Source organism: Arvicola amphibius, chromosome 1, assembly GCF_903992535.2.
Source record: "Arvicola amphibius chromosome 1, mArvAmp1.2, whole genome shotgun sequence".
NCBI lineage: Eukaryota > Metazoa > Chordata > Mammalia > Rodentia > Cricetidae > Arvicola > Arvicola amphibius.
In genome coordinates, this window is record NC_052047.1 from 194,373,326 (window position 1) to 194,396,360 (window position 23,035).

General features: G+C 46.2%; 1 protein-coding gene across 6 annotated transcripts in view; it reads right to left on the reverse strand.

Moving 5' to 3' along the window:
- The window catches only part of Gpam (glycerol-3-phosphate acyltransferase, mitochondrial), a 53,310-nt gene that overhangs the window by 2,111 nt on the left and 28,164 nt on the right, over window positions 1–23,035 (reverse strand). For 4 of the 6 annotated variants that reach the window (XM_038333593.2, XM_038333568.2, XM_038333584.2 and 1 more), the window contains 16 exons: window positions 21,872–21,994; window positions 20,121–20,194; window positions 17,590–17,703; window positions 15,260–15,406; window positions 14,586–14,682; window positions 13,843–13,979; window positions 9,116–9,215; window positions 8,568–8,780; window positions 6,879–6,992; window positions 6,672–6,757; window positions 5,672–5,787; window positions 3,797–3,867; window positions 2,938–3,202; window positions 2,471–2,613; window positions 1,421–1,498; window positions 717–857 (listed from right to left, as the gene is read on the reverse strand). In XM_038333593.2, the coding sequence (XP_038189521.1) occupies window positions 717–857; window positions 1,421–1,498; window positions 2,471–2,613; window positions 2,938–3,202; window positions 3,797–3,867; window positions 5,672–5,787; window positions 6,672–6,757; window positions 6,879–6,992; window positions 8,568–8,780; window positions 9,116–9,215; window positions 13,843–13,979; window positions 14,586–14,682; window positions 15,260–15,406; window positions 17,590–17,703; window positions 20,121–20,194; window positions 21,872–21,994 (2,019 nt within the window). Of the gene's footprint in view, window positions 1–28; window positions 555–683; window positions 858–1,420; window positions 1,499–2,470; window positions 2,614–2,937; window positions 3,203–3,796; window positions 3,868–5,671; window positions 5,788–6,671; window positions 6,758–6,878; window positions 6,993–8,567; window positions 8,781–9,115; window positions 9,216–13,842; window positions 13,980–14,585; window positions 14,683–15,259; window positions 15,407–17,589; window positions 17,704–20,120; window positions 20,195–21,871; window positions 21,995–23,035 lie in introns of those variants that run through there. The other 2 variants (XM_038333611.1, XM_038333602.2) reach the window with 2 other exon arrangements.

Here is a 23,035-nt window from a genome sequence, read left to right on the forward strand (position 1 = left end):
CTGAGAGGTGAGGGAGGGGTGAGGACACAGAAGGGACGGGACAGCAGAGCCCCCTCCTGCCAGCACTGCATGAAAGCAGCTGGCTGCCCCAGCACAGGTTAACCAGGGAAGAGCAGCTGAGCGCTGTGTGTTCTTCAGTGTGCTCATTCCTTCATTCATTCAGCGCGCAGGACCTGAGGGCTGGGTCCACTCAGCAGTCATCTAGGGGAATCGTCCCAATCGACTGACAGCATTATGACAAAGTCTCATCGCTGAAAACAGCTGGACTAGGGGCTGAGCCCTACAGGGTTTGTAATCCAAGCATCACAGCCACTCATGCACGCAAAACACAGGGAACAGCAACTATATTTTCCTGTGCATGAAGCAAGACCACTGTCCAATGGGAAACTAGTAAGACCCGAATGGAAAGAGAGGGCGTGCCTAAGTGTCATTTGGACACTGGGTACAGACACCTGAGCATCTCCTGGAGGTGCTGAAAGTCACCTCTTTTCTTCATCCTAGCTCTTCAAATACCATTCCCTTTCCATTTACCAGTCCCCAAACTTGACAACATAAGGCATTAATTTAAATTTACTTTACTCAGTGAAAGGTACCAGAGCCGGCTAGCGCTGGCCCAGAAGTACTTTGGACATGAGTAAGTCACCATCCCTCTTATCCAGCTGTAACATAAACTTAATGCTTCGCTGTTGTACACCCAGAATCCTTCACCAAAGTACCTTCAGATAGCAATCTCGCTGCTCCTCACCAAAATCACTGTCTTCATCTTCCTCGTCACTTCGCCAGTTCAGAGGTTCTGGAAGCTTCTTGTCCCACTGCTGTTCTGCAAGGCCAGGACTGACATCTTCCTGGTCATCCTGCTGTATCAGGAAGACAGCTGACAGTAAGAACACATGCCGAGGCACACAACCAAGCACCCATCAACCCTGACAGAGCAATCTCTTCTCAGAGCCTGCCTCATCCTTCCCTGCTGCGCAGCCCTCAGACTCGTTCCAGCCTTGGGAGGCAGCAGGGGGGGAGGGCAGATGGAGGGTGGGGGAAAGCTACACTCTCCGAGCAGAGAACTGCTTTCCTAGTCCCTCTGAAGGACACGGAATCTATCAGAGCAGACCCGGAATCTCAAAAGATAAAAACGCATTATGCATGAGCTACAAGTGATATGCTTCCTGTCTCATCCCAGAATGTCAGAGAATCAAATCAAAGTATTGTTTTAATCTATAAAATACCACTTATAAAAGAAATCAAAATAGTAAACGATCCCAAGACCCTTGTGTCCCATTCTTACTGTCCTTTTCTATCATCTGGACATAAATACATATAGCAAATGGATTTATTAGCTGAAGTAAGTGGTAGTTTAAATAATTGGTGGGGAAGGAAAATGAAGAGCAAGCAGCTAGGCAGAGGAAATCGCGGTGGCGCTCACCTCTGCCACGGTGAGAATGCCGTACTGGATGAACTTTCCCACCGTCTCGTGACAAACTTGGTGAAAAGTCTGGCAGGGCTGGAAAGAAAGTCATTTAAAGGTAAGTCGGCCTCCCTTCTCTTGGAGGCTGCAGAGTGGCTGTCAGCCCCTCCGCTCCACCGCCTCCTCCACCCTGACAAAGCCCTAGGATCTCTGATGTCCACGTCTTGATAAATGGTCATGACAAGGCCAGAGAAGAGTCCTTTCCCAGGAACGGCCATGGACTTATGTGGTCCCACCTATGGAGAGATCTCTGGAGCCCAGTGCCGGACCAACTGCCCGGACCTTCTGGGAACCTTTGTCTCTCAGGGAAGGCAGTTCACACGAGTAATGAACAAGAAACACAGCACTCCAATAACGTGAAAGACCCATAGAAAACATGAGGCCCACTTCAGCAGCCCTATCTGCCCACACCCCTCCTGATCCTGCCACCCAAGTGTCAAACACACATGAAGAGCATGTTCAAGACAACCACATTCAAAATGCACACACTCGTGAATGTCCCAATCATGAGTCATATGAGAGAAAAAGAGTAACACGGTGCAAAAATAGATTGTAATTGGTTTTGAGTACCCAAAATCTGCTTACTGTGCAGCCTCATTTTAACACTGTGTAAGGATGTGAGAAGGGGAACACTCACACTTCTGAGCCCCTGAGTGTGCAAGCTGAGGTGTTCTCTACCTATTTATCATCTGGGTTCCAACATCCACAAGTGGGTGTGCTCCTTACTGACACCCAACACAGCACCTTCTGCACAGCCACTGAGCAGTAACTTGGGGTCTGACTGAGAATTGCCAGCAATCTCTCATGTCTCAGAGCCAGGGCACTGGGCACTCAGCCAGACAAACCAAGACAGTCAAGGCCAAGCTAGATTAGTAGTCACTGAGACTGAGAGTGGACCAGAAAGCTCCAGCCACAGGGCAAACGTTCTCTAGAGAAAAGCAAAGGTATTTCATGCATCCATGCAAGCAATACAAAAGGATCAGGGAGCATGGTGGAGCCTTCACTCACCAGAGAGATAGTGCCTTCGTTGGAAAGAAGGTAGCACAGGCTGGCTGCCTTCCGCACCAGCTGCTCCTGGCTGATCAAGCTGCCAGTGCCACCAGCAGACCCTCCCGAGCCCCTCTTATTCAGAACAGCATACAGGCTACAGGCTGAGAAAAAAAAAAAAAAAAAAAAAAAAAAAAAACACACAAGGAACAGTGAGGGACAGCGGGGTCGTCAGTGCCGGGTGGCCTTTCTATTACCAATAAAGCCTATTAACAAAAACTAACGGTCTGCAGACGCCTCAGAAATGTAAGCAAAACTCGACAGACTCCCATTCTGTAAGCAGTTCAGGTCCTCTGGTCTCCAGAGCTCTCACTCAGCTCCACACTAAAGAGCGCAGTGCCGGGAAGGCAATCCAGTGGCAACATTTTCACTGGGGACTAAACTACAGTGGTGCACCCCTCCAACAAGGCGCTTGCCGCCTAACATACCTATGATGGCTTCCATGATGAAGACATGAAGCACCCCGTTGCTATAGAAGTTGAGTTCGAAGACTGCGGGGACAGTTGTGCTGGGGGTGATGAAAAACTCGTCCTTCCTGCTAGTGTGCGTGATGGTGACGCAGTTCCCCAGGAGCTGGATGGCGTGCATGACGACATCTTCCGAATTCCCGGAGAATCCCAGGTCAAAGTCACGAGCTAGGACTTCCTCCTTCATCACAAAGAAGTCTTCCACCAGTGTGGAGAGGTGGATGCCCTACAAAGAGACAAAAGTGGACTGTGACGGCGGAAAGTCTCATCTCCCAGACTTTCTTCCTACTGTGGCTGTCCAGCGTGTACACACAGCAACGGGCCCAGACCAGCGAGGGATGTCAGGGCACGTGTCACATCGCAAACCCTGAGCACAAGGGACCACCAAGGGAAGGAGACACAGTCTGAGAATCGCGATCAGTGCTCAGGGAGGACCCCGCTTGAAGCACTCGCCTCCCGAATGTTTAGTTGGCGCCGACATACAAACCCCATGTCTGGTGTCAAGAGCGTGACAAAGAACATGAAAGACCCTGCCACAGCAGAGCTCCACAAGCCTATGATGGGAGGCAGAGGGAGCCTCACATACAGTGCAACTTTCCTGGAACTTCTCCAGCGGAATGCATACTGTGTGTCCCTGAAATACACCTTCCTTTAGTTAACTACACACCGGAGCGAGTCTGGCTCAGTCTCATGCAACTTCTTCCCTCACTGGGCTGATGAATTCTGGGCAGGACGCTCTGCTTCTGTCACTGTCATCTCACTGCCTCGAACAGGCAGACACCCCCAGGCTTCCTAGGACCACCAGGACCACCGGACGTACCTGCCTGTGTCTGTAAAGGAGCAGGCAGGCCACAATGTGGGTGGACATGATAGCACAGGACTTGCTAGCAGCTGGAAAGAAACAGAGCATTAGTTGGCCTTGCTCTAACTTACGCGAGACCTTGGAAATACCTTAGCTTTAAACAGGAACGGGGAGCTAACCGTATCTTCCACTGTATTTCCTATAGCTGCAACTTACAATGGAAATATAACTGGATTTGCCACTGTTCTGGTACAATGGAGCCTCACAGCAACCACTAGCCGTGAGACGTATACCAAGACCCAAAACATAGGCACATCTGGAACTCTAAGCCCCCTCCCCCATTGTGTGCTTTGGCTACAGCCTTATTTCCTCTTCTGTATCTCCATGTGTAAAAATGAAAGTACAAGAGTGGGGAAACGGTAGACCTGAAGTCACAAAATTAGGGCTCAAATTCTAACTTTTACACTAATTGATGTCCTGATTTGGAGTGAATTCCCAAACTCTGGAGTCTCTATTTTTAAAACGTGGAGACATTCACTGGGGTGCAGGAAACAGGCTGAAGGCCTGGTAGATACTCTTAGCAAGGGATGCTCAATATGCTTGCATTTCCTCTTTCACTGTGGCCCAGAGAAGCAGGGAGGAGACACGGAGATACATTTAGAACACACCTATGCTTTGGAGCCCAGCTCTTTGAGTTTGTAGAAAATTATCATCATCTAGAGAACCATGAAACAGAGATGCCATTTGTGAGTCTCTGAAATGACAGTGGATTTAGAAATACTACACTTGCAATTACAGCTGCCTCCAGTGTTTGCAATGCATCCAGCATCATTTAACAGCCATCAGGAAAAACATTTATGAAAAACTTTAAAACACCAATAAATATGGAATAAATAGAAAATAATTGACAGCCAGAAAATATTTTTAGAGACTAGCCATCAGCACCACTGATTATCAGAAGATGGCTTTTCTTACTTATTCCACTTCTGCCTTCCTTTGATAATTACAAAGAATCTGCTTTGGCATCCATATCGGAGGTGTGGGGATACAGTCACATATTCTTAAAGAAGAGTTCCCTGGGCTGGGGGCCTGGCTCATGGGTAGACACCTGCTTAAAATGTGTGAGGTCCACAATTCCATCCACATACCACACACACACACACACACTCACACACACACAATCTTCTGGCCGGGAGTCAAGTAGGAAAAGCAGCAGCCACGGTGGGAAAATGGGAGACTCGAGCTGAAGGAAGGGACCCTCTACAACAGTGCTCGCAGAGAGAAGTGGCCCAGGAAACGGAAAGGAGAGCCAACAAGAGCTGAGCCCCAGGGCAGCACAGTGCTGTCTATGTTCAGGTCTTCAAGAGCAGAATGCTGTAACTTGGAATTTAAGGAGAGCTTGAAGGTGGCCGGCTCCCCTCTGCTCACTTAGTCTGGATGCACCATTTGTGCACAACTACTCCAAGACAAAGCAGAAGTTGTCAGAGCTACTGGGGTTCATCTGCATCCCCACAGCTGAAACAACTGCAGGGTGGGTGGCCACTCGACATTCACTGAGTTAAAATCTGCATGGGGCTAGAGGAAAAAGAGACACCGAACTGTGAGCCCAGATATCATGCCATACAATACTTCAGGCTAGTTATGAACAAAAGGATCTACAATCATCCAGACAAAATCTGTTTTAAGAACCACGAGAATTGCTGCACACGGACCACTGGGTATTTTTCAGACACCCACCCACCCCTCGCTGTCACCTTCCTTCCAGGTTCTCGCCTATCACGACCTATGGAATAGGTGACGGACTCACGAGAAACTTGAACAGACTTCCAGCCTGCACGGCCACACTACTCCACGTGCCCTGTGACCTGTGGGTAAGTGTGGCACGCTACTCACTGAAGAGAATGTGCTCGCCCAGGTTCGCAATCAGTCTTCTTCGGAAGGCTTCGTCTACGGTGTTTCTGGACTCGTTACTGGATGTGTCTTGACTTTCATCAGCAGCATCGTTAGGTCTAAAAAGATTTGTAAAATTAGTCTTCTATAACTCCACACTTCAATTTTATTTTATTTAATTCATTTATTTATTTGAGATAGCATCTTATTCTGTTGCCCAGGCTAGTTAAAATTCCCTACAGACTAGGCCCGCCTCAAGCTTGCAACGCTCCTCCTGCCTTCCAACTTCTGGGGTGACACCTGTACCACACCCAGTGCTATGCAAAAAATATAGGACTAACTTCTAAATGTATGAATAGTTCTGATCATCATACATTTTAAATTTAAATTATAAATAGATAATTTCTCTGGGTTGTTTTCCTCTACAATGTAGAGCTAATGCATCTTTTTCAGACAGAATACTTTATTTATTAATAACTAAACAGTCAATTAACACAATACCCAAACGCACTGACAGAAAGAATGCAAGAAGCAAGAGACCATGTTTTAGAACATCTGAAAACTCAACATCTTACCTACTATAAAGGGAGGGCTCTAAATTACACTGTATTTTCTGTTCTGGAAAATTCAATTACTATCAAACACTCTTTTATAAATCTTACTCACAATATGCATTACCCAAGCGACTCCCAAATAAATTCAGTTCAGGTATATATATCAAGTCATCTAACAAGAGTCACAAAAAGGCTCAACACAAAATTAGACAAAGCCTTCAGAGAAAGAGAGAGAGAGAGAGAGAGAGAGAGAGAGAGAGAGAGAGAGAGAGAGAGAGAGAGAGAGAGCGCAAGCGAAAGCATTCCCACATCTTTATCAAGAGGACTGTCACTGCACTGAGGATGGAAATAAGAAGGAGCATGCTCCTACTAACATTAACCTTTGCCCCATGCAATGCAGGAATGGGAGTTCCCGAACAGGTGAGCTAGCACGGGGCTGAACACCCTACCTTGTAGGAAGGATAGCTGGTAGCAGTGCTTGCTCCAGAGAAAGGGGAGCAGACACAGGTTTCTGACTTTGGCTTTCTAAATATTCCTGGAAAAATAAAAAGGAAAGAAGAAACCCTTCATAACAACATATAAACTGTATTTCGTCTTCAGCAGTTAAGAGGAACTGCGGACACAAGCTTCAGTCCAGGGCTTGCAAAGACTCTCACCTTCAAGGAAAACGGCTGTGCAAAGTCCACCCTGACATATCCATAGTTCTTCCGCAGCATCCTGATGACACCTCTCGCCACGCTCCAAAGACTCTCATTCTTCTTGGGCTTGCCCTAAATACAGCAGTGAAGGGGAGGGTGCTCTGGTGATGCTGTTTCTTCTGAGACAGTCTCACTATGCTATCCAAACCTGCAATCCTCCAGCCTCGTCCCCTTGCAACTGTCCAGAGACAGCCATGAGACACCATGCCTGGCTTAGAATAATTTTTTCATAGAAACCTGACAGAAAGTGCCTAGTATTCAAAGATGCTCGCAGATGCAGCCGTGTCATTCAGGGAGAAAACTGAGCAAAGAGAGAAATGTAACGCGAGCACATTGAGAACGCATTCCCTCACCTCAGTTCACAAAGACACAGCTCAGAACAGCGAAGGACAAAATGATATACTGTCCTGGAAACTCCTCTCATCTGGGGGATGCCAGCCAGTCTCACGGTGGCCTTCCCACTAACGAGACACTTAGAAAGTATTTGCTTAACAAGTCATCCCACAAGGCACACACAGTGATGGCACAGATTGTCGAGAGCCATCCGTCCCCTATCCTTAAATCCTCCAGCAGCCAGGAACCCTCAAGTTCTGACACACTGGAGCACAAACTTTGAAGCACATGCATTGCCCAAGACTTCCACACTAAGTCAACAAAACGGGCCCCTCTGGCACCCGTACACTGCTGGTCAGAGTGGTCGGCTAGTGAAGCCACTGGGAGATAGACTGATGGGTGGGGCAGTGCTTACAAACTGCGTACCCTTAGGTTACAGCTAGCACCTCCCTTCCTCAACACACACAATCCACAGTGAACCCAGAGGGCTCCAGGAGAAATGCACTGAGACTAAAGAGCCTTGTGGGTGATTTATTCACACAGCGGAGGAACATCTCCCCTGTGGGGTCTGAACTGCATTCAAGGCTGAGCCTCACAAGTGCCTGTGCTTACAGGTAATCAGACACAAAAGAACCACATACATATTATTATTAATTATTTTCATTATTATTATATAAAGTTAAGCAATGCAGAAAACCAATCTCTCTGTAAGAGGCTGGACAAGTGGCTCTCCTGGAGGAAGCTAACAGGAAAGGTGTGGGAAGATTTCCGGGACCCTGACATCACTCCGCCATCTGGGTACTAGGTTCACAGGTGACGACTTTCTGATATCCAATCTCAGTGCTTATGACTTGTGCATCCTTTGGCAAAAGTTTGCTGAAAAGATTACTCCCATTTCTCACACCAGTTTGCAGTTGCTCAGTCAATGTGACCCAGCAGGTCTTCGGGATTCACTGAAATCCGCTCAGAATCAAGCCACAGACCTCAGAGAGGAGAGCATGGATACCCACACCGCCCACATAGTGGAGATCACAGCTCACTGACAAGTGGCTTTCCACCTGCAATCCCTTGATCAAGGCCACCACGTCCGACGTACGAGTTCACATACTTCTCCAAGCCCAGGGAAACACAAGAGACTCACTCACAAGCTGACAGACATGATGAGGACAGCTCACCATGCCCATTCAGGCAGGTTTCAGATAAGCAACAAGAAAAACCACGTTAGCAAAATGCCACTCTGATCTAACACTAACCATTCAATATCAAAGCAAAGTTTGGAAGGCGAAGACGGCCCTTTGCGGGCTGGCTCCTTACCAGCTGTTCGCCATTGTAGTGGCCTTCGATTATCCGATCGTAGGAGATGCCCACAGGAATGACAAGGATGTCAGGGATGGTGTTGGAGGACAGAGTATCCACTATCACCGACAGCAGCCCTGCCCGAGCACAGGAGGTCTTCCCACTCCGGGAGCGCGTGCCTTCCAGGAAGATCTCCAGGAACTGCTGCTGCCGGAGCAGTTCAACTATGTGCTGGACAGGAGAGAACCAAACGTGAACTAGGACCTCGCAATTCAGGTGAGCTCAGAACAGAAGAATCTTAAGATGAAATGGGAAAATGTAACGTCACCACTAACTAATCATTTCCCCTTATCCAGAACTGCAGAGCATCCCACCAAGGCCACCAATTCTGGGCAGATTACAAAAAAAAAAAAATAAAATAAAAATAAAATAAAATCACTCATCTCTGTCCAGTCACCTCCCAAATCAAAGAACAAATTTGTAAAAGTCCTAGTTCCAACACAGCTCCATTGCTCTCTGTGACGGCTAACACTATAGCGCTGAGGGAAATCAAAGGCCATACGCACCCCATGAAGCAGCGCTCTATAGAGAATGTCTTTGCGTCCGTCTGGGGTTTCATCAAGCCTCCTTCTTATGAAGAAGCCCCCAAGCTTGTGAATCAAGGTGCTACAAATGAAAGAATGCACAAATTACTTATAAGGAAACGTGTAAAGACTCAAATGTCAAGCTACTCCACAGCACTGCCCATGCAGACAGAAGTCCCGTGTCATTCGAATGTTGACAGTGGAAATGCAAAGCTCATTCTTCATGCCGTCGACACGCTTCACCCATTCCTCAGCCTCTGGGGTACCGCTGCAGAAGTTCTAAGCCTCTGGGGTACTGCTGCAGAAGTTCTAAGCCTCTGGGGTACCGCTGCAGAAGTTCTAAGCCTCTGGGGTACCGCTGCAGAAGTTCTAAGCCTCTGGGGTACCACTGCAGAAGTTCTAAGCCTCTGGGGTACCGCTGCAGAAGTTCTAAGCCAAAAAGGAGTTCTGATTTGATGTCATCCTCAAAGGTTATGACACAGTTTTGAAGATTTTGGAATGCTTCTAAATTTAAAAGTAGAGAATCACTGCCTTCAGTTATATATCCACTGGTGAGTCCTCCAGGCTCCAGTGGACAGTCTGTCCAGTGCTCACACAGATGGAGTCCTCCAGGCTCCAGTGGACAGTCCCATCCAGTGGTCACACAGATGGGAGTCCTCCAGGCTGCAGTGAACAGTCTGTCCAGTGGTCATGTAGATGGAAGTCCTTCAAGCTCTAGTAGATAGCTCTGTCCAATGCTCACACAGATGGGAGTCCTCCAGGCTCCAGTGGACAGTCTGTCCAGTGCTCACGCAGATGGAGTCCTCCAGGCTCCAGTGGACAGTCTGTCCAGTGCTCACACAGATGGAGTCCTCCAGGCTCCAGTGGACAGTCTGTCCAGTGCTCACGCAGATGGAGTCCTCCAGGCTCCAGTGGACAGTCTGTCCAGTGCTCACACAGATGGAGTCCTCCAGGCTCCAGTGGACAGTCTGTCCAGTGCTCACACAGATGGAGTCCTCCAGGCTCCAGTGGACAGTCTGTCCAGTGCTCATGCAGATGGAGTCCTCCAGGCTCCAGTGGACAGTCCCATCCAGTGCTCACACAGATGGAGTCCTCCAGGCTCCAGTGGACAGTCTGTCCAGTGCTCACACAGATGGAGTCCTCCAGGCTCCAGTGGACAGTCTGTCCACTGCTCACACAGATGGAGTCCTCCAGGCTCTAGTGGACAGTCTGTCCAGTGGTCACGCAGATGGAGTCCTCCAGGCTCTAGTGGACAGTCTGTCCAGTGGTCACGCAGATGGGTGGTCTTGGTAAAACTAAATGGCTCACGGCCTGGACAGATAGCTCAGGAATTAAGAGCACTGACTTCTTGCTGAGGACTCTGGTTCAATTCCCACCACCCCATGGTGGTTCACAACCATGTGTAACTCCAGTTCCAGGGGATCTGACATGCTTTTCTGAACTCCTTGGACACCAGACACACAAAGAATGCTTATACACACATGCAGGCAAAACATTCATACACATGAAAGAAATAAATCTTAAAAAAACTAAACACGAACGGGTCACATCCACAAAAGAAAACAAAAGTGAAAGCCATGAAATGAGAAAGGGCTGACTGGTAGGGATGGGGTAAGGCTAACAGAGATGAGAGAAAACTAAGAGAGGATGAGGAGGGAACAACCAGAATACGCTGCATACATCTATGAAACTGTCAAAACCAACAACAATGGCTGAGCATGTGGTGCATGCCTTTATCCTCAGCACTCAGGAGGCAGAGACAGGATTTTCAAGTTCAGCCTGGCCTACACTGCTGGCCAGCCAGAGTGACAGAGTAAAATCCTGTCTTGGAAACAGAAACAAACAAACAAAAGAATTAACTAATAAAAAGAAAGTTTTTAAAACTCTATCCATGCTCTCCAAACTCTTTCCAAAGAGTTTGTCTTAAGTTTCAGACAAATAGACACTGGCCCGTGGCAAATTTGCAAAGTGAACTAATGTTCTTTAAGGAAAATCCTCTCAAATAACTAATGAAGGTCCCTATGGTAAGAATAATTTTATCAAACCAAAATCAAATATAAGCATCTTTACAAAACCGGAAACAGGAGCTAGAGAGACAGCTTAGCAGTTAAGAGCACGAGCTGCTCTTTCAGAGGACCTGTGCTCAATGCCCAGCACCAACATGGGACAGCTCAGAACCCTCTGTAACATAATTCCAGGGCGTCAGATCCCCTCTTCCAACCTATGTGTTTAAAACACCAAAACCTAGGTTTATTTGCACACACAGAAACAAACAATTCTGCTGCCAACCCCAAGACTCTTTCTGCAACACTGATAAGTTTAGATATGAAGCTGAAAGTTTGTCAGAGTTCCTGAATATACAGCCTCAAATGGAGCAACTGTTTTCAAACAGATGTTAGTATTCACACTGGCGTAAACAGACATTAGGGTTCACACTGGTGTAAACAGACATTAGCGTTCACACTGGCGTGAGTAGCCACGCTATATTAAAATGCTAACGTGCTCCGGTCTCCTTTATAATCTGTATATGGAAGTCAGGGTGAGATGTGGGTGAAGTGTGAAATCACTCTGAGATTCCCAGAATAACTTCAGTGAGGGAACAGTGTACCCTGAGATGTGCCGTCACTGCGGAGACGTATATGTGGCAAAAGAAAACTGCGAACAGACAAGTTTGCCTACAGCCGCTATATCTGAAGGAAAGGCAAGCCGAGCAAAGGCTGGCATGAGTTCCTGAAAGGAAACACTCAATTATGAGAAATTATCAACACTGACACTTAAAAGGCCTCACGAGAACTAGACGAGGAGGAATGAGTATATGAGCTGCTGCTTGACCACGGGAGAGTACCAGCAGAAGAGACACCTTAGTTCTGAGAACAGGCCTTCCTGTGTGTCTGTGTCTGTCTGTCCCTCAATCTGTCTCTCTCTCTCTGTCTGTCTCTCTATCTCTGTCTGTGTGGGGTGTGTGTGTGTGTGTATGTGTGTGCGCATGTGTGAATGTCTATGTGTAGGTGCATGTGAGCCCAGAGCACAACCACGAGCATCATTAACCACCAAGACCTATCTACAGTTTGAGACTGGGTCTCTAACCGGCCTGGAACCTGACAAACAGGCTAGGCTGACTGCCCAGAGAGGCCCGAGGTTCCGCCTGTCCCAACACTAAGATCACAAGCAGACACCACACCCACACTTTTTCCCACCTCAGATCCTCAAGCCATCTTCCCAGTCAACCTTGTTGATAATGTCTAATTTAGCTTCTCTGTCCCTTGGTGCTGGGAAAAGATACCCTGGAGTATCACACGGTTGTTCTAGTTCCTGGGAAAGGAAAGTGTATTTCTCCTGTAGGCTGGCTGTTTGTCTGGGCTCCCCTTACAGGACAAGCTATTTGATAGCAAGGACTGTATGTGTCTTGTCCAAGTTTGCTTGATGCTCATTAGAATAAATCCCACTGGCTTCTGCTGATGACATCTGTCTGGCTAGCTGCAGCACTCTGGGAACCAGAACAGAGCACCCAAGGCCAGGACTCTGGATGCCACTGTAGGAGGCTCCGCCTGCCAGGCCACCAACACTCCCTACAGTTTCTCTCTGTGTTCACCCTCCTAAGTCACATCACATCACAGAACTGGCCTCAGTGCTCTGTGCTGCTCGGAGTTAAGAGTTCTGTTTCTCAGTTCCACCCAGTCCTCTCTGGCTCCTCAGCGAGCAGACTTGGTAGAGTAGATCCAGTCTCCTACACCCTCAGCCGAGCCCCACATCTGGACAAGACCTGACTCTTGGGAACTAAGCTCACTAATTCCTTTAAGCCTCTGCCCTCCTCCCCAAAAACACAGCTATACTTCTCATGCAAGCCCTCATCATTTGCCAGAACTCTCACAACAGAATCAAAATTAATTTCTTCAATTCCAGAATGGCCACTCAACATACAGGTCTGACCAGATCAGTGTTCAAAGCCAGGACAGATGCCAACCCTCAGCTCAGAGCTGCTCTTGAACTACCCCTCACTATCTGTGCAGCTGCCCCTCCAGCCTCTGGCCTTTCTTTGAGCTGCCAACTTCCCTGCTTGCCTACCCACCACATTCCCACCACCTTGCTCTTGAGTCCCTGCCTTTGAACACACTGTTCCCTTTGAGTAGAATGCACAGCATCCTCTGGGAATGCAGAGAAACACCTCCCGGGTTGCATCGGAATCTCTCCATCATGAGGTCAAGAAAACAGCAGAGTCAGTCTCGCCAGCCTTTATCTACCACAGTGCCAGCACCTAAGCCTCCTCTGACAGGGCTGGTACATACCCTGCTTCACTACTTCCTAACAGCCGTCCATCCACCTGACGAACACTGCCCCTCAGGTTTCCCTAGGCACAGCCCACCATGCAGCCCATACACAGAAATACGGCGAGGAACAGTGAACACTAGCCAAAGGCTACACAATGAAGCACTGGTTTTCTAATAAAAAAGGGCCAATGCCACTTTTATAACATGTATCAAAGATAACAAAACAAATGCCAAATTCAAACCAATCCTTTTTTGTTTTTTGAAACAGAGACTCACTAGACAGCCCTGGCAGACCAGAAACCTGCAATGTGCACCAAGACAGCCTAGAATTCAGAAATCCACCTGCCTCAGCCTCTTGAACACTATGACTAAAGGCATGTCCAACATGTCAGACAGAACAATCTTTTTAATACCTTGAATCTCAAACGAAGCTGATCTCACCTGAAGATGGGAATGTTGAGGTTATTGCCCGAGGCGATGTACGGCGCCTTGATGTTATGGCAGAAGAGAATGAAGGTGAGCAACAGATAGTCGATGTGGGATCTATGCACCGGCAGGAACAAGAGCGGCAGGTTCGTCTAGGGTAGAGGGAGGCGCCAACTTTAAAGTTCAGGTGTTAACGGTTGGTTCCACTTTGTCACTGCATTTGGTTACAGTCACTCATCACTGGCTAATCAATGACTCGCTCTCTACACACATGCTCCTGTGATTCTCCAGTGCCTACATATCCAGATATAAGATCCACTACTACAACAACAGCAACTAGTGGGGGAAGAATCAACAAGTTCAAGTCGACCACACCTCTTCTAAGACACAGTCTTCATTACGGAAAATGAGCAGAGCTTTTGGGAGCCAGGCTTGGTTTAAAACACTAAGAAAATTACTCACTATCTGTGACTTGCGTTAATGTTTCCTACCACCTACGCCTCCATCTCCATCTCCCTGTGTATAAAACAGGTATTACATGACCTGGTGTTCAGGGTTGTCCCCAGGGAACTTAGAAAAGCAATCCTATACATTTTTGATAGGTCCTGCTTCTCTCACAAAATGAACTGCAGTTATCACAAAGTGGGATGCTCCCCAAAGCCTTCAGAACCCCGACAGCACAGGGGAGACTCTCTGAAGGAGCTCTAACAGCACACCACACCCTCAGGAGAGACAGAGGGGGGAGCAGATAGCCTTACCTCGGTTGCAGCTTTAACCATCTCAAGCTGACCCTTGTGAATCTGAATGTTCCAGAAGAAACTGTTGAAGAGCTTTAGCAATACCCAGCCAGTCAGCCTGAAAGAAATATAAACATCTGAGTCTATACAAACATAGACAAACATGTGTATGTTATAAATCTGCATACGGTACACTTTTGCTTCCCACGGCTTGTGTCTACAACCTAAAAGCACTTGTATATGACTTCATGTGTGTGCACTTAGGTATCTGGACTGATGAGTGTTCTAATGTATAGAGACACTGCTCACACAAGTATGTTCTCACTGTAGATTGTGAACACACTTTCCTCTGAAAGCACTCAGTCCAGCAAAGGTGAACGGTCATACTAAATTAGTGACTGAAAGAATCCTTCTAACACAGGCAACCACTCCCTGTAAGACACTAGACTCTGCCATTTGAGGAGAATAGGTGACACCCATAACACAGTGGCTGCTACCAATCAGCATGGACAAAGGCAGATCGAAGCCTTTATCAGGCTATTTCACATTTGAGTAAGTATATATCACACTGAAATACATCAACATCTTTGCTCACATGTTTTCCTTGAGCTAGGAAAGGAAGATCCAATAGTTATAACTGACTTGATAGAAAGAGGCTGGCTTTGGCCTCAAGCCACCATCCCTTAAATAAATACCTGATCATGCCTGGGGAGACAGTAGCAACCATTTCCTGCAGGATCTTCCTGGCTTTCTTTTTAACTTTCTGGATGGCTTTGGACTGCTGCTGGGCAGATCCATCTGGGTTCAACTCAGCAGCCACTTCAGCAATTGCCTCTTGGACCCTGATTTGAAAGTAAAAGTCAGACAATGAAACTGATCGTATGTTACTGGGCACATTTGGTATTTTCTAAACTGTGGCTATAAATGAATAGGATGGGAAAACAGAATAAAATGTCCATTATCTTTAATATGCAGAAAATGCAAGTTCTCTTGAAGAAGTAGTATAGTAGCAAAAGAGAAAGTTTCAGTTTGGACCGTTAGCCTTTGTTGTCTATCAAAACTGACGGCCAGGGCTGAGTGATGGCTCAGTGGTCAAGAGTATGCACTGCTCTTGCAGGGGACCTGAGTGTGATTCCCCAGCGCCCACATCAGGCAGCTCACAACTGCCTGTACTTCCACTTCTAGTGGATTGGCCACCCCATGGCTTCTTCTTGCTCATACATATACTCAGATATACATAAGTAACAATAATAATATAAAAAATGGGCAACACATTCCTAAGGCAAAGAATCCCTTATAAATCTGGACAGACGTAACAATTTTACTCAGATCCTCTGAGTGACTGCTAGCGATAAGGAAAAAGGACATGTGTACACTACCCACCATGGAGAATGTACTCAAAGAAAATGCAGACTTCGTGAAAATGGCTTTATGCGATTCAGTATAATGAAGAAAGTAAAACAAACGGCAACTAAAACGTCAAAGTAGTGAACAACTTTCCTTCAGAAATCATAGTCTGTTATTGTTTCTATTGTCACAACACCGGAGCATGTAGAACTCTCTGAGAAGCATTAAAATGGACGGAATGATTTACTTCTTGTTTTCCAGTTATTTTTCCAGCAGAGCTCAGGTTCGAGATCAACACAGCGACAGGAAATGTGCCAAAGGAAAAGCTCATCCCAGCAGACAGGTCCTCCTGACTGAGAGCGTTTCCACCGCCCTTGCTACCTGGAGGTTTCAACTAGACAGCATTTACTGCTGGAGCTAGGATGTTTCTCGTAGCTAACGAGGTATCGTTACTGTCAACTATTCAGCATTTAACGTGTTTTCCTAAGTAACATGAGCCAGCACCACTGGGGTTGGGGCCACCGCCCCAACACGGCTACAAACAAACAAACTTTATGAACTCTAAGCTTTCTGTCACCCCAGCTCTAGTCTCCAGCTATACTGAGGTGGGCCACACCCAAGAGGCCAAGCAGAGAACTCTCACCCAAGCTCCTACCCTTAGTGGCTCAGAAAACCACCCCACAAAGTATGGAGCAAGTTAAACTTCAAATAAAGGTAAATGGGGGGCCTTGGAAACTGTCCCAGACTTCCTACTTCTCTGTGGTCTCCCCTGAACTAAGGCATTAGGAGGGGCTCTCTGAAACTCCTAGAACCAATTCAGCAGGTAGGAAGGCTGCCAGACCAGGACTCGAAGTCCCAGCAGTGTCGGGGTGATATCACCAGGCTTCCAAGGAAGGCTCCCAGCTATCTGTGCAAGCTAATCACTCTGTCGCCAGTGAAGTCCCATGGCTCATCTATCTCCCTCCAAGAGAACTCTGTCCCTGACACTGCTTCCCCAGCTCATTCATAACTCCCTGCAGCTATTTACCCCTCAAAATCCCCTAAATCCCCTTGTTTCCTTTTCCTTTCAACTACTCCAGTTTCTGGCTGCATTGGGCAATCACTCCCCTGGGGGCTGGTACACATTAATGAAGGTGTGTGGCCCTTTTTCTTCATAGTCTGCTGAGGCCAGCCTCCCTCGCAGGTAAACATTTTCTCTAAGAGTAAAGAATTTTATTCCTACTATAAGGGCTTGGCCGTACGTACGCAAAAACCATTACACAAAATACCAAGCACTTTGGTCTATCAAAACAGAAAATGGGTTGTTCCCAAAGTTCATCCTATAGAAACTAGTGAGGAACCCTAGGCACGTGTGCACACACCTCTAACTCATGACTTGACTTTCACATTCTAGGAGACTATTCAGGCCATATTCATCAGACAGGACTGTCCGTCTGTCTACACGGCACTCTCCACACAGCCCATCAGACAGGACTGTCCGTCTGTCTACACGGCACCCTCCACCACACCCCACTCTCCTGACTTCCCTCAACTTCTTTTGTGGCTTAACACTTACTGCTCAGAAATGCAAGCATTTCCCTAGAGAGAAAAGCAGAGAAACCACAGAAGAGGCTCCACTCCCTCTCCTCCCACCGCCACACCCAGCTGCCCTCACCTTCCCAACTGCGCCCCACCTCACCTGCTGCTGTTCAGTACGTTCTCAGTGATGTTGGTGGCAAACATGCCCTTATGGACGTCCCGTTCTTGAACAAAAAGGATGTAAGAAAGACGTCTTGCCAGCCATCCTCGGTGCCTGCAACACACACACACAAACTTCTCAGCAAGTCCTGCGCACTCCACTACACAGTGATTTTCCACAGAGAGCGCTCCGGTCACTTATTCCAGCCGCGGCCTTAGAGGTCAGAACACTATGCAGCTGTCTGGCTCATTACTTTCATAAATTCTCAGGGAAAACTGAAACTTGGAAATTGTTTATCAATGCGTAAATTGTCTTATTTTTCTGACTAGTAATCCAAATCTGAAAACAGAAGAGACATCTGACTTTATCAATAGCACTACAAGGGCAAACAAGGGGGTGTTACTCATTAGCTATGTAGGAGCTGGGGGACAGGGGTGGGGATAGCTTGGAGCTACAGCCATAGTCTACAAAGAGGAAACTTGGTGGTCCCTTCCAAACACAAAGGGCTATATTTTTTTGTATTTAAGCATTCTTCCAAGATAATCACAGAGTCTTAAAGTGAATTAAAAGCTAATCAGGTCAGACATCCAGCTTCTGAATGCCTCCATCTTTCCACTGTAAACACGCATTAGGTCTAAGCGAAAGGACATCCTGGTGGAGGTGATGGCCACCACGTGCTGAGGAGCTGGGGGACACAGAGCCACACATCAGAGTAAGATGCTATGACTCTCACTGTGTAATGATTTGAAACAATGTATGACAATGACCGAAAGCAACATTGTTATTTCCTCCATGTGACACCAACAGCAGATTCAAACAGGTCAACAACTCGGAAAAGGCGCAGAGTGGAAGTGTCTGTGAACACTTCTCCTGTGGCCTGACTCTTCCTTTCCTGTCACCAGGTTCTGAAAGGTGAGCTCCCGGTGCAGCATTCTCCCTAGCCCTCTGCGGTGAACATTTCAGATGACGACGATGACAGGAAGCCTGAGTGATCCCTGAAATGGCTTTGCAACCTCCTGACATGGATTTGTGTGGTGTGGAAGTGTGGGTGAGCGAGCACCCGAGGACGTGAGAGAGTGAGAGCGCATGCGAATGTGTGCGAATGGCCCAAGTACGTGTGGCAAGACAGTGCACACCCACGCTCACAAAAGCTTTCAGCCTTTGTCATTTAACACACAAGAAGCTACATAGGCAACTTGTTCCATGAAATAGTTTGAGCTACCATCAGGTCAATATAGCTGATGCCTTTTAAAATATCTTCAAAACTGTTCCAGAAATAACACACAAAAAAAAATATGGCTTCATAGGTAAAATGTCTGTTTACATAAAGAAGAAACAGTTTATTTACTTAGGATCACAGTCATGTCTACTAAGAAACAAGAAATAAAAACGAATTTCAAGGATCAGTCTCTCCTCTCTGCTTTAAATTTAAATGAAGGAGACAGAGAGGAACCTGAGAAATGGAAAGGAAATGCTTGGATTTGGCCTCTGGTTCTATTACAAAGGCAAACTTGAACACACAAGCGGGTCTGGCTACTCTCACCCAGGACCCTCTTCACCTAGTTAAGAGTAGTGCCATGCCTCCAAAGCCACGCACTGCCTTCTTGGATCACCTTTCTAGAACTCCAAGCATTTCCCACCCCGGAACACTGCTTCCCGCCTTCGGGCATCTGTTCTTAGAACCAAAGACTGGTGGTGGCTTTGGCTGCTGTTTCTCTTGCTTTGTAGACACAATTTTCTAACTTCCCCTTATATAAAGCAAACGCCCCTTTGTCCCTGGCACCTACCAGGTCCCTATGTACTGGAATTCAGAAATCAGATCTCCTTTTTTAAATTATCTTCGCTATGTAAGTCAAAGAACATTTACTGCAAGAGGGGACCGACAGCAGGGAGAAAGGACAAAGGTAGACAGACAGCGAATCTGAGCACAGTACAGAGACTGATATCATGAAAACACAATGAAACTCACCGTCTGTACAGGAGATGCTCACTCATAAAGGGGGCCTTACTAAAGAGGGCTCTACGGAGTAGGGATATGTCAATCACTTGTCTATTTTTCATTCCTGTGTTGGTGTATGTCTGCACACATGCGAGCACACATGCGAGCAGCCCGAGATGACTCAGGAGCTGACACTCTCCTTCCATCATGGGTTTCAGGAATCAGACTCAGAAAGTCAACAAGCTAAGCCTTCTCGTGGGTCTCATTTATATGTTTTTGCCATATAAAATAGCTACAATGTATCATAAGACATGCAAACCTACATCTCTTGTCAAAGAAATACTTCCTACTGCATAGCAAAAGTCAGTGTCTACATGTGTTAAAGAATACCACAGGTGACAGACAGGAGAGCAGCATCAACCGTGAAGGCCCCCAACGGCCGTCCTGCTTCCGATCTTTAGACGAGCTCGCTTGTGTTAAAGGCTCGCATTCTGCCCAGTCTCACACCACAGTACATCTTAAAGTATGCTAATTACCATTACAGAATTTTACTTCTAAGACTTAGTAGAAGTATAAAAAAAAGTCTTTTTACCTTGTGTGAGTTTCATTGATATAAATAACATTCCGCAAACCCAGAGATGGGATACTGGGGTTGAAAAACCTTTCCTGTAAAAACAAAATGAATGTAGACGTGAATTCACAGCTGGGTTGATGGTTATGAATCCCAGTAATGTCCCTAGAAAACATTCAGACTTCAAGCATAACAGTAGCAATTGCTGCTTCCAAACTTGTAGAATGAAGAAAATACATTATTTTGTTAAATGGTACTTTTTCTACTTTAAAGATTGTCACTAACTGAAGGTTAACTTTGAAACCTCCATGGTATCCCTTTCCCACCACCGCTCTCTCCCCTCCAGAGTAGGGACCTACAATCAGCTTCAGCCACAAAGGCACAGATTTCAGTCTTTCCCAAATGCAAACTATTATCCTAAATATCAGTTACTGTTTAATTAACCCCTCAGTAAGAAAATTGAGATTGCCACAACTTGAGCATTCAATCTCAGATATTTCCATCTGTAAAACAGTTGAGCACCTCACGGTCACCTAAAAGTCTGTCTACCAGTCACTCTCTTGACCGGAAATCTTGAAAAGATAGTCTACCCCTTTAACAATGTGAGCAAAACAGTAAAAGTCCAAAAATAAATGCAAAGGTAAAACGTGTCAACAAGATGTAATGATCACTGCAATGAAATCCCTTTATAAAAAACTGGGATTTCAAAGACTAGATGTCAAATATCAAGAACTATTTAAAAACGTACTAACAGATTATTTTAAATGAGCATGGAAGAAAGTCAAGATGAATGTAATTCCATCCATTACTACCTCGACACAAAAAGCAACAGCTTGTTACAATGTATCCAGCCAACCCCAGGCCACAGTCTCACCAACAATAGCTCTGGCTGACAGTACACTGTAGCCCTGCAGTTGCAATACTGTTTGGTGTAGAACTGTAGTTGCGGCATTACCTTGCATTCAAAATTAGAACTAGGTGAGAGGTCAGTCTAAAAAGAAAACCCATGTGGCCTTCTATTTAAATCTTTGTTCCCACTGCCCTCTAAATGCGAACTGGCCTCACTCCTGGACTGGCAATCTTCATGCCTTCAGTGGTAGCGAATTCCTGTGTTACAGCACCTAGAGTTCGCAAGGCACCGCTCTAACAACCCATTCTTGAGCAGACCTCAACACTGAACAGGAACCGCAAAGGCTCTGCCTAAATCTCACCAATGTTAATAAAGCCCTCTATGCAGCAGAACTGAGCCTTCTGCCCAGTCAGCCTCCAGTGGAGAATGCAGCCAGCACAGCCAGCCATTCACACGAGTTACTCCCACCCTCTGTAAACAACAGCTTCTGAGTCCTAAGTATTTGCTCCACCCCAAGAACAGTTTAATAACTAATACAACCTTTCAAAACATAACTCTTGCCTTAGAGCAGTAGGGGAAAAGATCCTATGGTTGCTAACTCATCCCTGCACCAAATGCCATCAGCAGCTCACCTTTCACATAGTCGGCTCTTCTCATTTCTCAACAAAATAACAAAAACTAAGAGCATTCTTGGGGGCTAAAAGTCAGCACCTACCATGTACTGAGCATGCCATCAACTCTATGGATGTTAACTCAAAGTAAAATCTACTCTCCCCCTAACTGTAGATCAGCATTACTGAATAAATGAAGTAACTCCATTTCTTTACTGGAAATGCTTGACTTGGTTCTGCAAGAGTCAAATCCATTCAGACAAAAAACCAAAATCCACAAAACTGAAGCCTTCTGTGGTGAGCGTTCTTACCCAGCTCTGGGGCGTACAAGAGTAGCAGCACCTTCCCACGAAGGGCCTCTTCCGGCTCATGAGACTCTCCTTCCATTTTAATGTCGCAGATCTGAAGAACGTAGGTTTGAACCCACAGTCACCCTGATAAGTGTAAGAGAGAAATTGTGTCTAAATGGCAAGAGGATTGTTCTCATCTTATTGGTCTCTAAAATTAAGATATTTTAAATAAAAGAGAAAATGATGCTATCTCTTTGGGCAGCATAATTACATGTGCCTTGAGTGTTTTTATGTAAAGTACCTTGTTCCACGATCATTTGGGAAAAGCTTGTTAATATAAAAAAGGTTGGTTTCCTAAAACTATAGTCTGTAACAGTTGCTGCATGCTTGATGCAGCATTATAGTTTGTAACAGTTGCTGCATGCTTGATGCAGCATTATAGTTTGTAACAGTTGCTGCATGCTTGATGCAGCATTATAGTTTGTAACAGTTGCTGCATGCTTGACACAGCATTATGGTTTGTAACAGTCACTGCATGCTCAATGCAGCATTACAGTTTGTAACAGTTGCTACATGTTTGATGCAGCATTAAAGTTTGTAACAGTTGCTGCATGCTAGATGCAGCATTAGAGTTTGTAACAGTTGCTGCATGCTCAATGCAACATTCACAGGTTTTATCACAGTTCTGGTGTTCACCAGAGGACAAATGGATAAAAACACAGCATACATATTACCCAGTGGAATATTATTCAGTCACAAAAAAGAAGCCTGGAGTTCATTATGTTAACAACAGCCAGGACATAAATGCAACCACTGCCCTTCTTACATGTGTAAGTTGAAAATGTTGATCTCAGAGAAGCAGAGAGTAGAATAGTTGCAAAGGTCAAAGGAACTTGTGACCATGGGGTGAAGAAATCAGACTACTGAATCCCTAGCTCAGTCAACCTTATGCCCTCCCAAAACACCCCAGAGGAAAACTATGAAGGCCTGACACAGTGAGCAGTTGTTCTTATGATACTTTGGAGGAAAAACAAAGTACACTTAGTAACATTCTGTCATCAAAGCATTGAAAGGCAGAGACAGGAGTCAACCCCTGTTCAGATTTCTCCTTAACTTTGAGAGATAAAATAATAAACACTGATAAAATGATCTTAAATATAACCAAATATGCTGGGCGTTAGTGCT